The 14,403-nt window shown below is 38.5% G+C and overlaps 1 protein-coding gene across 2 annotated transcripts in view; it reads right to left on the bottom strand.

The window, feature by feature from the left end:
- EGF (epidermal growth factor) overlaps positions 1 to 11,726 on the bottom strand; it is a 61,350-nt gene extending 49,624 nt beyond the window's left edge. For both annotated transcript variants that reach the window (XM_032997832.2, XM_032997830.2), the window contains exons 1-2: positions 11,136 to 11,726; positions 1,796 to 1,927 (exon numbers count right to left, since the gene is read on the bottom strand). In XM_032997832.2, coding sequence (XP_032853723.2) covers positions 1,796 to 1,927; positions 11,136 to 11,262 — 259 coding nt within the window. In that variant the 5' untranslated portion in view covers positions 11,263 to 11,726. The remainder of the gene's footprint in view (positions 1 to 1,795; positions 1,928 to 11,135) is intronic.
- Between the last annotated feature and the right edge of the window lie 2,677 nt (positions 11,727 to 14,403).

The raw sequence follows: 14,403 nt of genomic DNA on the forward strand, positions 1-14,403 counted from the left end.
CAGTTATAACAGTTGCTTCTAGGATTTTAGTGACTCCTTTTTTCTGCTGCTATTTGTACTGAGCAACCTCATGTGAGAATATTTGAACTAAGAAAACTTGCTTTACGTAAATGGTAAATAAACAGTGAAGTGGAGCAAGGTTGATTTATCTCAGGAATTTGACAGCTATACTGCCAGCATTTTTGCCAATTAGTTGACCAAAAGCATTTATACGCTTTGTTTCCGTCCTTTCCACTCTGAATTTCCTATCAGACACCCATGAATGAGGGCTGTAAAGGGAACAGGAGCTGAACAAATCTACCTTTGATTTCAGAGACACCAGTCAGATTTGAGACTTAATTTTGTCAGGGGTTTAATGAACAGATAAACAACACCTGCATGGAATAGCTTTCTGACTTTAAAACATGAGAGTATTTCACTTGGTGTACACCCTACAGAAGGGTCTATACTTAGCGTAAGGGTTCCTTATCCATCCCAGTGGCTCCTGAACCATCAGTCACTTTCTACTGGTGCTATAAATGTTAATAATAACATTTTTAAAAGTTGAAGTCCTCCAATATTAAGGTATGATTGTTCTTTGAAAGATATCTGTGCACAAATATCACTGTGAGGTAATGTTTGCTTTAATTTCTCTTCAGACGTAAAGAGTTTACAAAACACTTGATTAAAATAAATTAAAAATTCTATTTAAGGGGCTAGAGATGTTTAGGCAGGACGACAAAAAAATCCATCTTGGGGTTCTGTGAGTCACATGTTGCTGTCAATAACAATGATTCTAGGAGACGACTGAAGTAATCATGTTGGTGCCAATTTGGGAGCTACACAAAATACTTTTGGTTATGTGTCTGATCCCAAAGGCTACATGCACAGGGACTCAAGTACATCTCCTACTTCTTGGGACAGAAACATGCCCTGACACATCCCATCTCTCCATTAGCGAGAGTCCCAGGTAAACATGAGTCAGAAAAAGAAAACCTGAGGTCCTGGATCAGAAGAGAGCTGTAGCATATCCCAGACAGGAACCAAACCAGACATTCAGAAAACCAAGGTGGAGAGGCGAGAGGCAAACTTCAGAGCATGCCCACCTCATACTCTAGATGCAGTACAATCAATAAAATCCAACTAGATATTTCTCCCTGCGTAACATCAGTTGAGGGCAAAAGGAAGGTTATTCAAAGGACGTAACTGTGGACATTTTCCTCTTAGAAGAGCTAAAAACTTTTAAAATTTAAATGCATCTTATACATCAAAAAATCTATTTATACACTCAGAACAGAGCAAGGGAGAGGAAGAACTCACAGTAACAATCATGTCTATTAAGAAACTACCAATGGACCAAACCAAAACTAAGGCTTCCTGCTTATGTTTTCACAGCACTGTCCCTAGAACCTAAACACAAAGACATCAACGTCAACAGACTGAAAGAGGCAAAGGTAGCAAAATCTTGTGTCCTGTCATGTTTTCCTGGAAATAGCAAGGATGGGGATAAGAGAGTTCACAGTTCTGCACACATGGAAAGAGTATGTCTACGAAATGGAAAGTCATTGTTTAGCTTTATTTGTTTGTTAGCCTATGTTCATTCATCTTCCTACTCTTCACCATCGCTCTTCTGTGGCACCCACTTTTGACCTTGCCACTCACCCACACAGTAGAAGAGGCAGTTTTTCCACCAGCAAACCAGAGCACCCCATTTGCTGTTCAGTAGGGACCAGCCAGACATGGGTCACTTTGAAAAATAATGTTAACTACATTTGTAAAGATCTTTTTTAGTAATTAAAACAGAAAGTGACCTTACCATTCACATAGCAAGACCGTTTGTCAATATCCAAAGTGTAGCCAGGCAAACAGGAGCAGATGTAGGACCCTGGAACATTGATACAGGTTTGGCCACAGGTTCCCAAACCACCTTCAAGGCATTCATCAATATCTGGAACATGTTTTTGAAGAGATCAGGAAAATTCAGGTAGCAAAAGCAGCAAAGAGCAAAAAGAATATCCTTGACATAGCTATCTAATAATAAATTGGTGACAAAATTTAATACCCCATCATTAAAAAAGGAGAGGAGGGTGGCTGTATTGCCTCATGCATTGGTTTTGGAATTATTGTTTTGTCCATTGCCACATGCAGAATGATTTATCACTTTTTTTTTTTTTTTTTAGAAGACTGTCCAGAGAAATTACCATTCTCCCTGGACTGGGCATTATGGTCTCTGATTGTCCAAACACATGGATCAGACTTGTCTCATACTCCATTTCCGTGATTTGCATTATCATTTGCTATGCAAATGCTGCCTGCAGCTGCTTCCTTCTATCTTCATCCCTCTTTCCACAGCAATAATTTTGCCAACAAATTAACAAACTTTGCAAAACAGCAAAGCAGCAGAGGGCCACAGCACTGAGTTCACATCGACCTCATTTTGGTTTGAGTCAAATCTCAAAAACACATACAAAACACTAAAAACCCCACAATATTTTGACAGCAACAAGCCCAAACCAATGCAACAAATGAACTAATTAGAAATTGGGCTTTTAACTGCTAGATTAGGCTAGAGTATTTAGGAATTAAAAGATGTTTGACGTATTTATGGTGTTTTATCAGGGCTCAAGGCAGTAACTATTAATTAAGTCTTAAATTAGGGACTTTATTTTTCATCACCACTGAGGAGCAGTTTTTACACTAAGGGGGAAAGACATTAACCCCTTTGGCAATACCATGGATGACTGTCCCAGAAAATTTATATAAACTTCAGTTCTTACTGAAAAAAAAATGCATCTTATAGTAAATTCCTGAGGTGCTTGACATCTGGCAGTACCATATCCTGGTATATTTCTTGCATAACCACTGTGAGGGTTGCTCTAAGGAGCAGCTTTTTCCCTATCCAAGATCTATTTGATGTCAGTGGCTTTTGTTCTGGGTTTTATCATCTAACTGCACATGCAGGAAAAAAGGAATCAACACAAATTATAGTAAAGAGACACATTTGATTAAGTCACTAAAGGACATTGATTCATAACCAAAACTACACATACATATTGAGATACTCCAAATATAGCTCACAACATGATTTTGTTTTCTTTTTCTGTATTCCTGATCAAGAATTTAGGGCAATGGAAGTTATCTCCCTGGATAATTAATCTTAGAGGATCTTTTGAATCAAGTGCAAACTACCAAAGTGCTTCAGGAGATCTGTGAGTGTTGGTGAGGATTCCCCTAGTTCATAGAAGGTTAGAAATGGCACCTTACAACTACAAGGAACTGTATTTTAACCACCTCACACCAGCACTTGGAAAGAAACTTTCTCTGTCAGTAACCTAGGGAGAGCCAAGCAAACAGATCTCTGATGTTGCATGGGTCTGGGAACCTGTACCCTTTAACTGCTTTAAAAAAACTACATGCAGAAGTGTTTAGGGGTTCTGTGTCAAGTATCAAAGTTGTTTAAAAAGAATGTCAATGTTTTACAGCCACCTAATGTGTCTGTACAGATTAGGGAATGTTCTCATATTGTTTTCAGAGTTTTCCCACAACGTTATGTTCCACACAGAAGATGAACTAATTTGACAATGTATGAAATCAGAGCACATGCAACTGAATTCTGTTGAACAGATTATGAAGGTAAAGCAGAAGCATTTTCAGCAACTTAATTCCATAAATCACTCTAATTCCAACCCACAAACTTCTTCAAACAACCGGCTTTCAGGGGCATATTTTCCTGCACGTACTAGTGATGTACATGACATTCTCCACATCATTAAAGGAATAACTCCCCCAAATCCCCTCTAGAAAATTTTGACTGGCTTAGAAATTTAATGAGCTACAGAACCATGAGCTCCAGGTTGCTAATTTAAAACTAGCTACTCCTGGCTAATATTGCCTGGATGTCATTAAAAAAAACTAAAGGGCTCTTTGATAGTAGAGGGCTTTGGTGACCTCAGCTCACTGTCACAGCTCCTGTCAGTGTTAGCAGAGACATGAAGGAGTCTGCAGGTATGAACACTGTTTGTATCTCTTCTTGATGCACTGGTTTTCAAATGGAGTAACTGGCTGACTAAGCCAGACAGCTAATCTGATCTAGTCACCACTACAGAAGCAGATGCAAGACTCTGTTGGTAAAGGCTATAATGTAGTTTATGTTAGTCAATATACTTTTATGACAACAGTGGTTTATTAAATAAACCTGATGTTATTTCTCTGAGGAAATCACAAGTATGGGTGATAAAGGCAACTGTGTAGATGTAAGACTGCTAAAGACAGAGGTCATTTGACTAAGCAGTGTGAAACACTGATGGAAGAGCTATTATTCAATCACAATAAAGAGCACATTAAGTAAGAATAAGAAAGATAGGCCTGATTTACAGATTGTATATGGAAGACTGCTTACCCTGAAAAGGATTTGTGTTTATACTGGACAGAAAGCTGACTTCTTAAAATGTTATTGGGCAAGAAAATTCAAATCATAACACATAAACAAGCTACATTGGCATGCTGTTTGTGTTTCTCAGATATAAGTTGTTAAAGGATCCTGAAAAATTAGAAAGTGTATGCAACAGGAATAAAAAGCTTGATTTGAGGGTAAGGAAAAGTGCCTTTCTGTGAGACACTTAAAGAGATCAGACTCCTTACATTATCAGAAATAAGACTGGCAGAAGGATTGATCACCATATATAAATACCTCCAAAACCAAAAAGTACCAGATTTTCTAAAGGACACCATAACCTTTTGCAGGAAAGATTTAGCAAGGACTGATGGCTGAGAACTGAAGCCAGGGAAATCAAATTTAGACATTAAATTCACATTTTAAGAGGAAGTGTAATTCTCTAAAGGAACTAGCTACCAAGAAAACTGTGAAGGTGCAAAAAACATGAGTGGATATTCTCAAGTCAAGATCAGACCGGGAAGACATGCTTTAACCAGGCACAGGTTACTGAGCTAAGTACCAAGGGAACTGGACAAACACTGGACAACTTTATTTACAGGATGGATTTTCCAGCTTTATATGAGCATACTAAACTGACTCTCTAAGAGAGAGCATGCTGATTGATCAGGCTACAAGAATTTACACTACCTCCCCAGTAATTGTACTTGAAGAGAGGATTTCAGGATTATCGGTCTGTCCATTTTCATCACCACCAAAGTTCACATGAGAAAGCAAATCCCACACATACTGAAAAGTGAACAATGGCCCCAGATGAAGAAAGGCTACAGTGGAAGAATAACTGCCCAATAAAAGACAAGGGGTGCAGAGGCACAGGCAGCTTGGCGACGGGAGAATGCCCCTTCCAGCAGTAACCAGGAAGCATCAACAGACACAGCGCTATTGTAAAATGCTGCAGCGCTGTGAATATTCAGCTTTTATGGCACTAACAATGGGAGAGGGTCCTATACTTAACATTTTTAACTCTCTTCTTTGCTCAAAGTACAAAACAAAACAAAAAAAGGCTGTTTCTTATGGCTTAGAACTCAATCATAAAACCATCCATCAGGTGTAACTTGCAGTGCCTTCACCTGCGCTCTTAGTGCCAAAGCAAAGCGCAGAGTTGCATCCCGCTGTAGCTGTTTTACGTGTCCTGGCAACCACATCCCCCAGTGGGAACTTCACCCTGTGAAAGAAATCGGCTTAGTGAACACAAAAGCTGTCTGCAGTGCCCTGACAGCCAGCCCTGAAAGGAAGAATGAAGTTCTGCTCAGTTCTCAAAGGCTTCTTTATGCAAAAAATGCCTTGAGAATCACCAAAAACGATGAATCATGTCATCATGATGTTGGCAGCTCTCAATGTCTTTGCATACAAATATGCTACTTTATTGAGAGTCCTGAGAAATGCTCTGATTGCAGAAGGTGAAGCATTAGTATGCCTGGCAGGGATACAGAGAAACCACAGTGAGACGGAACTTGCGTTTCATTATGGCCCCAAATACATACATTATACGTATAAAATATACATGTGCAGATACATTCAAACAACCTCACACAAATTTGTTTCCTGTGGAGTTGGACTGGGGATTAATTCAATCCGCTATATCTAGCCACCACCATAATCTTTTCAACAAGGTTGAACACAAAATTTAATCTGGGTTACAAAGAAAGCAGCCCATCCCTTTTACTTGTTTTGTTAACAGAGTACAGCTCAAAGAACAGAAGATAGCCAGAAATGGAAAAAGATGCTCCGTGTATCAGCAGGTCACAATAAAATAGATGAGGCACAGCTCAATACCTTGTCTAATTTTAAATGAGATTTAAAGTACAACCTGATCATTCACAATTTTTGAGAGCATAGAGGCTGTGAAGTGCTGAAATACTATGGTAAGAAATACAACATGAATCCAATAAGGTGGTTATCAACTCCTGGACTCTTGCAGCCCAGAGCCACGGAGATGATCATATCACAGATATGACAGCAAGAGCAATCATATGACTTAATCAAGTATAAAGTAAAAACAAATTTAGAATTGGAATAAAATTCAGAAACTTGAAGAGAAATGGCACAAAATAACTCAAGGGACTACAGTATCTTTATTTTTCTACCTTTCTGGACTCAGATCTCAAGGGTTTGGGCACTAGAATGGAAAAAAAATAAATATTTAGGCTTTGTCTTTGAAATTAATTCTATGTGTAAATTAGTAACTATAGAATAGATTTCTACTTCCCGATCATGCGACTTTCAACATATTGTTATTGGTTTGCCTTTCAGAGACAAAGTTCATGAGGCTATCATCTGGCCCGCTTTGAAAGGCATTAACAAACACTGTCATCCAGCTCCCTTTAAAATTAGGTTTGAAATTAGATACTAGAAAGTAGTCAGTTTTATTTAAAACAGAACATGAAATTAATGTCTGCTATTTTACACTGAGCAAAACAATGATGAGTCTTGCAGTATTAGTCACTGGTCCTGGAGTCTGCCCCTTAGCCCTCTTCAGGATTAAGCTTCATGTGATGTGTGACACCATTTCTGTCATTTTTTTGCAATATATTTGCCTCCTTTGTATTTTGATCTAAGTTTTTACAGCTAAAGATAGTATTTGTCCACATTCAGCTGGATACAATTTCCACAGAATTCAATAGGAATCTTCTCATGAATTAGTCTGTGGGTTCAGATCCATGCTCAAGAATTACTGACTACTATTTGGTAACAATATTTTCAAGCATCTTTCACCAAGGTGGTATAAGATGAAGTAAGCTAGCTGGAAGATAGATACTGAACACAAGAAAACAAGCGTGCCTCTACTGTAGCTTTTCTGAAATACATAGTGATACAGTGGGGTCTCAATAGGTTTATCCCTACACCATGACAGGGTTAGACAACACAGTTCCCCATTTCACTGGCTTCTACCGCTCCTTATGTGATGATTGTAAAGAAAGGATAGCTGTGAATTAGCAAGGTTTTGGCATTTTATATTTCTCAGAATACAGAATAAGACATGTATTCAGAAGGGTGCATGGAGCAAAGTGAAGTCAGGATTTAGCTAATTAATGTGAATTTAAAGATTTAGTGCAAAGAGGAATAACTTAATATTCCACATCACCAGCGCTCCATGGCAGGAGAATGGTGAACAGTAAGAAGGAAAGGAGAAAAGCTTGAGACATGGAAAGAAGCATCTGACCAAAAGAGCTAACCTAGATAGCTGCAGTTGTCACCTTCAATTGCAGGCTGTAGCTCTGTAGGAATGTGCAGCATGCTAGTCCTGAAGAAGTGATAAGGTCTAATCAGTTAACACCAGAAGTTAACAGACGTGCAGAATTTAATAACCTACAATTAAGTAAAACTTCAATAATACGAGTTGTGTTTTGCCTTCTTCAAAAACTTTTTTGTAATATTGTTTGGGTTTTTTTAAATAATTACCTTCTTTCACTTTTCAAACTTACAAAGCATTCAAAGTTAGCCCTGAATACAAAGTACACCTCCAGTCTTGCAGTATCCAGAACATAATATATTTACCTAGGGTAGTCCAAGACTAACAGGCACTAATTTCTAGTCTAAAGTTGATAACATAATGGGCTGCTCTACAAGCTTCTTCAGATAAACAGTGCCATGTGGGACACTTTTTGGTCTCAAGTGGGGTAAGCATCTATACACCATGAAAGAATAAAAAATAGTGTGGTTAAAGCAGTACTCTAGGAGGGCAGAGGCAAGTGATTTCAACAGGCATAAGGTCCATCCCCTGGTGTGCCACGTATGCTTACATGGTCAAATATGTTAGAAATCAGAGCTCTCCCAGGACCAACTATGCACATGTTCTTACCTTGCAGGAATAATAACTCCTGTGTAGCCCAGACCATTTTGCTTTAGGGGTAGAAGATCCTATGTTTTCACTGGCATCTAAGGAAGTGATTTAAATCTAACTGAGTCCCCAGTCCTGACATCAGCTTAAAATAAATTATTAAATCAAGATGGCAATGTCAAAAATTGAAGAAATGCTTCCAATTCTACCATAACCTGACAATAAATTGATATGTTTATTCACCAAACTGGTCTTGTTCTGACCTCATGATCTGTTCTCCCATACTTTCTCTCATAAACCTTGCTGCTGTGGGATACACGGCCGCTCTGAAAGGCCTCTCCTCTCTTGGCATACCAAGTCAGGATTCAAATAATCTGTTTTAAAATAACTGTATAAAATTATGTGATACATTTAGGGTTAGATTTCATTATCCTTCCACAGGATGAGAAAGTCTTTGATCTTTGAATATCCCTAGAAATAAAAGGAACCAATTAAGAAATGAGCTATTTAGCAATGTAAGAAGAGCATGACCTAGACTTTCATCTGTTGTGGCAGTATGGAAAACAAATCTAGAAAAGCCTACACACTTTCCAGTAAGTGTTGCTTGTAACAGTTCCCTAACAGGGAGCAGACACCTTCTCAATTCAGGGTAGTCCTTATGGCTGGCAGGATGCCACTACAGTCACAGACGATAAAGAACATCTTACAATTGGTATATTTATTACAGCTTGCCGAGAATGGTTGCCAAGCCACAGTTCAGCTTGCTGTCATTGTTCACAGTTCAGTGGTATGAGTCATGTCTCCCACTCACCACTTTTATCCCCACTATTACCTTCAAAGCCTGCCTCCAGCTTCCTACCACTTGCTTCCACTGCAGTATCTCGCATAATTAATGAACTAGAATATCATAAATCCGCTCTTCCGGTCAGAACATGACTTGTGTCCAGCACACAAAGGAAAGAACAGGGGAAATCCATTCCATCAAAGCATCCTTGAGTCTCACATTTCACGTAAAAATTTCACCTTTGCTTAATCATCTGTAATTCCATGGTCTCTAATCAAAAAGATACTCTAGCATACCTCATTTTTCATTTATTCTGTGTTATATAGACTTGCTCAGAGTATGTAACAGCAATGTCAGCTCCTACACAAAAGATTTCTTCTATTACTATTTCATGCAGAGTTTGCTGAGCTACCGGTCATTCTAGTTTGGTGCTTTCCCGAGAGTCCCCCCATTCATACAGCAGCTGAATGTATCTGATTTTCAACAGAAAAGATATAACGCAGGCAGACTATATCTCCATTAGCAGAAGATCAATGTACATCAAAATGCAAAATATGTCAACTGAAATAAAAAGTACATCTTTGTAGCCTTTGGAATGTCATTATTTAGAGTACTTTTTGACTCATTAAACAACATCCAAGCAATTCCTTTCATGTCAGTAGGATTCTCCTGTTATATGTGAGCTCTTAAATTGGACAACCCAGTAATATAGAAGTCATAACTAATGTACGTCCTAATTAGCTTGAGGAAGCCACATATTATGAAATAACATGCACCTATAGGATAGGCTGTGTAAAGTGCAATAGTTGCTGAGGATATGACATACACACTGCATATCTTTCAGGTTGAGGTTACAGAGAACCAGATCTAGTCTGGTCCCATGGGCCAAATGGCCATCAACACCAGAAAGGAGAGATGCTTTCCTATGGGAAGAGCCTCTGGTTTAGGTTGGCCTAAAGCGAATCCAGTTCATGCACTTTGAGAGTGCTCCACAGTGTGAAGACAAGCATAGTAAGAGGTGCCAGTATGGAGATTAATTTCAGAAGTATGCTTCTCATTTGAATTCAAACATCAGTGTGGAAGCACTGCAGATGTGTTTGGTTCTCAGATAAACCTTCAGGCAGGTTTATCATTTGTACACAAAAAACTCATAGCTCCTCTTCTTTCAATACATGAGCATTTAACATGCATACTTCTATTTTCTGCTTACAAGATGGTATTTCTTGGCAGAATGCAGAGGAGGCACCTGTTGTTAAATCACTGGAATCACGTCAAGAACTGAGTCAGAGCCTCTGCAGCCCAAGCAATCTAAGGCAAAAGCATTAACTCCAAGTATTAGGTCTGTTTGCTTGAATCCTTAGAGAGCGCTTCCTCATCTTACTGCAACGCCCGTGACTTCACTGACTCTGGCTTTCTAAAAAAATTGGACTTCAAGGTAGCAGGGCAGGGAGAAGGGTTCTTTCATTCTTTGTCTTACACTTTATAAAGAATAGAAACCTGCATTTTGCATGTTCCAAATCACTAGAGGTGATTATACTAATACTAGTGTCATACAATTCACCTAGACTATAATACTACAGTATCAAACACACCTGTGATTCATGTATCGTATGAGACATATTATTAAATATAAGCACACGTACCTACCTGTGCCAATAAATATAGAAAGAATAGCTTTTAAAGTTCTCTAGCCCGCATCTACGGATACTACTAATACACAGTAATTAATATACTCTTTCTATATGTGTACAGAAATATAAAAATACGCCTATACACAAATTTTACATATATAGAAGCACCAATATGTGCATGCACATGTATTGAAAATACAGAGACATTAAAGCTATGGCAATGAATTTTGGTAACCAGGGAACAATTCAGATCTCTTAATGATCATATAAAATTTGTCCTGTTTTCTGCTAGTTGAACTGACAGACAAGAGACTGATTTCTGAAAAACTAACTAAATAAAATGAGTTCTGTTCATTATGAGAAGCAAAAGATATCAAGAAGCTGATTTATCAATTCTACCAGTAGAACACACAAGCAAACTGTAAAAAAAACTATTGGAAAATTATAAAGCTCAACTAAGAGAATACAAATGTAGTTTTCTTAATTTGTGAACGGTCAACAACTTACCTATACAAGCAGAGTTTTCAGTCTTTATTCTGTACCCATTAGGACAGTTCCAGTGCTGCAGAGCTGAGAGGCTGACAAAACCAATTTTAAAAGCCACTGGCAAAAAAGCAACAAGGAAGAGAAACATAATCTTGAGGGTTTTTTGAACTGTCACTAGAGAAAAGCTAGCTTGTATTCAGTCATATCCAGGACAAGATGAGCATGTATAATCCCAAAAGGTTTTTGCAATCTCCCACTTTACACTCAGACATCTTATCACAATACCAAGTTTTATCTTTGCCTTGCTTTTCTTGTCGCGTTAGCCTTTACTGTGTCTGACTACAACCTTGAAGAAATTCTTGGGAGATTTCTTCCCCACACACGTCGTTTTCTCTCTCTCTTTCGTTTTGTATTTTTTTTTTTCTTTTTTGGAAGCCAAGTACGAAATGCCTGACACTCTTGCCACAGATTTAACAGCCTAAAAGCAACGCTCGCAAGGATCACTGCAAATTTCCTCACAATTAGCAAATCTGCTGTTTAAATTTAAAAGCAGCAAATTTGTAAAATTGTTCACTACAGCCCACAGCAAGATCTCCAGGTACCGTCCTTCTCCAAAATGCAGTTGTTTTTTTACACACAAACTTGGACGGACTCCTCTTTTCTTTTTAAAGCTCTGCTTGCCCCACCTCTTCTCTTTTTAGTACCACTTGAGTGAACCCTGTGTTTGCAAATAGTAATGTGGTCAGTTCCTTACTACAGGGAACTGAGCCAGAATGCAGATACCCAGCCACCCATAACAAATACAGTCTATTTAGAAAAGCAGCCCCTCCTGCTTGTGAAGTACCTGTGGCATGCCAGCTAAGTTTTATTTCTCAGAGATTGTAGGCAGGCTTATACCACGCCTGTTCAATCATGATTAGTGGCATTCCTTTTAATATTGTTACATGTTTTACCACCAGAAACAAACTTTGTCATCAAAACATTTAATGTAAAAAGGGAAAAAAAAAAAACCCTCTGGTTTCTCTGATATATTTCAACTGGAAATACAAATTGGCTTAAGGTCAAGTTCAGATTTAAGGTATTGGTTTATAATTCTGATTTCAAAGAAGTTATAACCATCTCTCTCAGGTCTCAGTTTGGCCCTTTTACACTTCTAGGAAAATACCTGCTGTCAGAGACTGAGGCAACATACTCTATGTCTATACCTCTTACACACATTGTAGTCATTTATATGCACACATCAGTGTTGCAGGAGGTACTGTTGTGATGCAGTGCTCTTTTACACTTGTCTTACTGAGGTATATAAACTAGAGAATTTTCAGGTGTATCAAGCTCATAATTCTTCCAGTATTGAAAAAAATTTCCTTTCTCCCAGTCCTTTGGCCCAGACCAGCAAAGCTGTAGAGCACAAACATAAGTGATTTGCTGAATTTTGAATGTGCTGAGATTTAAGCAGGTGTTTAAATGGTTGACTGTGCCAGGCTTTGTTGAGGCAACTACTGTGAGGCATTCTGGTTCTGTCGCTTTTTTCTATCTTCCTTTTTTTTTTTTTTTTTTTCTTTCTTTTAGATTTCTACAGTGTTGTGCTAGAATAAATATTAATACAACAGCTGGATACAGCAGCAGTATCAGACGGTAACCTACAGCTGTACAAGTTCCATCTCTGGGGATCTTCCCCCCCCATATTTGTCTGAATCGATGAGTCCAGACTTGCAATGTCAGAAAATAAGAAGCATGAAACCTGATTATAAATTGGGCCACTCTCCATTAAAAGCAACTGTTTTTTGATGATTCTGCCTGGGTATAGGCACATTCTGCTCACTCAATCTTTGCTGCTACAGCTAATGCAACTAATTAAATCTGGACTGACAAATGGCAGCCACAGTTCCGTATACTCTGTTCAGAACTGAGTCTCTATTCTGCATGCTATAAAATACAATAACAGTAATGTAAATTATGCAGGGCCAGACTCATGCCAAAGAGCATTTGCTTCTCCAAATAGTCCCATGGAATACAAAAGGGCAACCAATGTGAAAGCACAGTATAATGCCATCCCGTCTAGGATTACAGGATCCCTCCCCGGAACTGTGGTACGTTCCACATGAACCTCTTTTACTAATTCTGCAGCCATTGACTCCTCCTCACACAATTTTCTTCAGTGTTCTAGCTGGGAGCATGCAAACTAACCAGCTCAAAAGGAATGTGTCACTTCTTTGTTAGCAACTGCCAGCAGTGTTTGCTAGACCATGAGGGTGGCTGTCCCAGCACAGCCCTGACCTCTTCCAGAGCAGTCTCAAACTCCCTGAAGGAGACAAATTGAAAAGCTCTCCCTTTCCTAATAAAACTCAGAAGCATTTTCTGTCTTACGTTCTTTTAGTCTCTCATTTACTCACACTGTCTTTTCTGAACATCTCCCTCAATCTTTCCCCCCCATGCTCCATTTCCACTTTTTGCCTTTACTGAAAACACAAAGGTATGTCCCAGAACTTCTCCTTTTTCTCTGAAGTAAAACTGAAGACAGAACTGTCTGACATGCCAATACCACAACGATCTTTTCTGCAAGAAGAAATACCTTCATTGCAGTCAGGTAAAGAGTGGTTAATAATGTCACTAACTACCACCCTAGAAGTATATGAATGGTTTAAAAACAGGAAGAAAAATCTCTTAACAGTGGGACTCCTTTTCTTTTTTACCCTCAAAAACCAAATATAGTTCAGACCAGAACTAATCCTGAAACACACAATATGACATGATACAATCTAGGCCTAAGGATGCAAGTAAGTTACTTGAAAGTAGATAGAACCAATCACCTCCTCTAAAACCAAGCCAGAAAGTTCTCAATAAAATATGAAAATATGTACCACACCTAAACTTTTCAGACATACCATTTTTCACTAAGTGGTTCAGCATACTGCACACAATAATTCCTTCACACCTGAAGTAATTTAACATTTAAGAAGTTGTTCAAACGTGTTTCCACAAAGCAAGCTATTGTTTTCACCTACAGGTATTAAGTACAGCAATTTACTTTGGTCTAGTACTCATATGATAAATTAGACTGAAATAGCACAGTAGTATCATTTTCAGGGCTCACCACAGAATCAGTCCAAATGATGTTAAAGTTATCTGTCCCAGTACATCAAATGCAAAGAATTGACTTAGTTTCATTTGACCTGCTGACTCAAAAGTCTGATGAACTAACAACAAATAAACATTTCATTCCTTTCTTTTGGACTTCCTGCTATCTTGGCTAGCTTTGGAAGGCCTTTTTTGCCAAAGCTGGTAAAGA

The sequence above is a fragment of the Tyto alba genome, unplaced genomic scaffold (assembly GCF_018691265.1).
Source record: "Tyto alba isolate M040663 unplaced genomic scaffold, T.alba_DEE_v4.0 Super-Scaffold_23, whole genome shotgun sequence".
Lineage (NCBI taxonomy): Eukaryota > Metazoa > Chordata > Aves > Strigiformes > Tytonidae > Tyto > Tyto alba.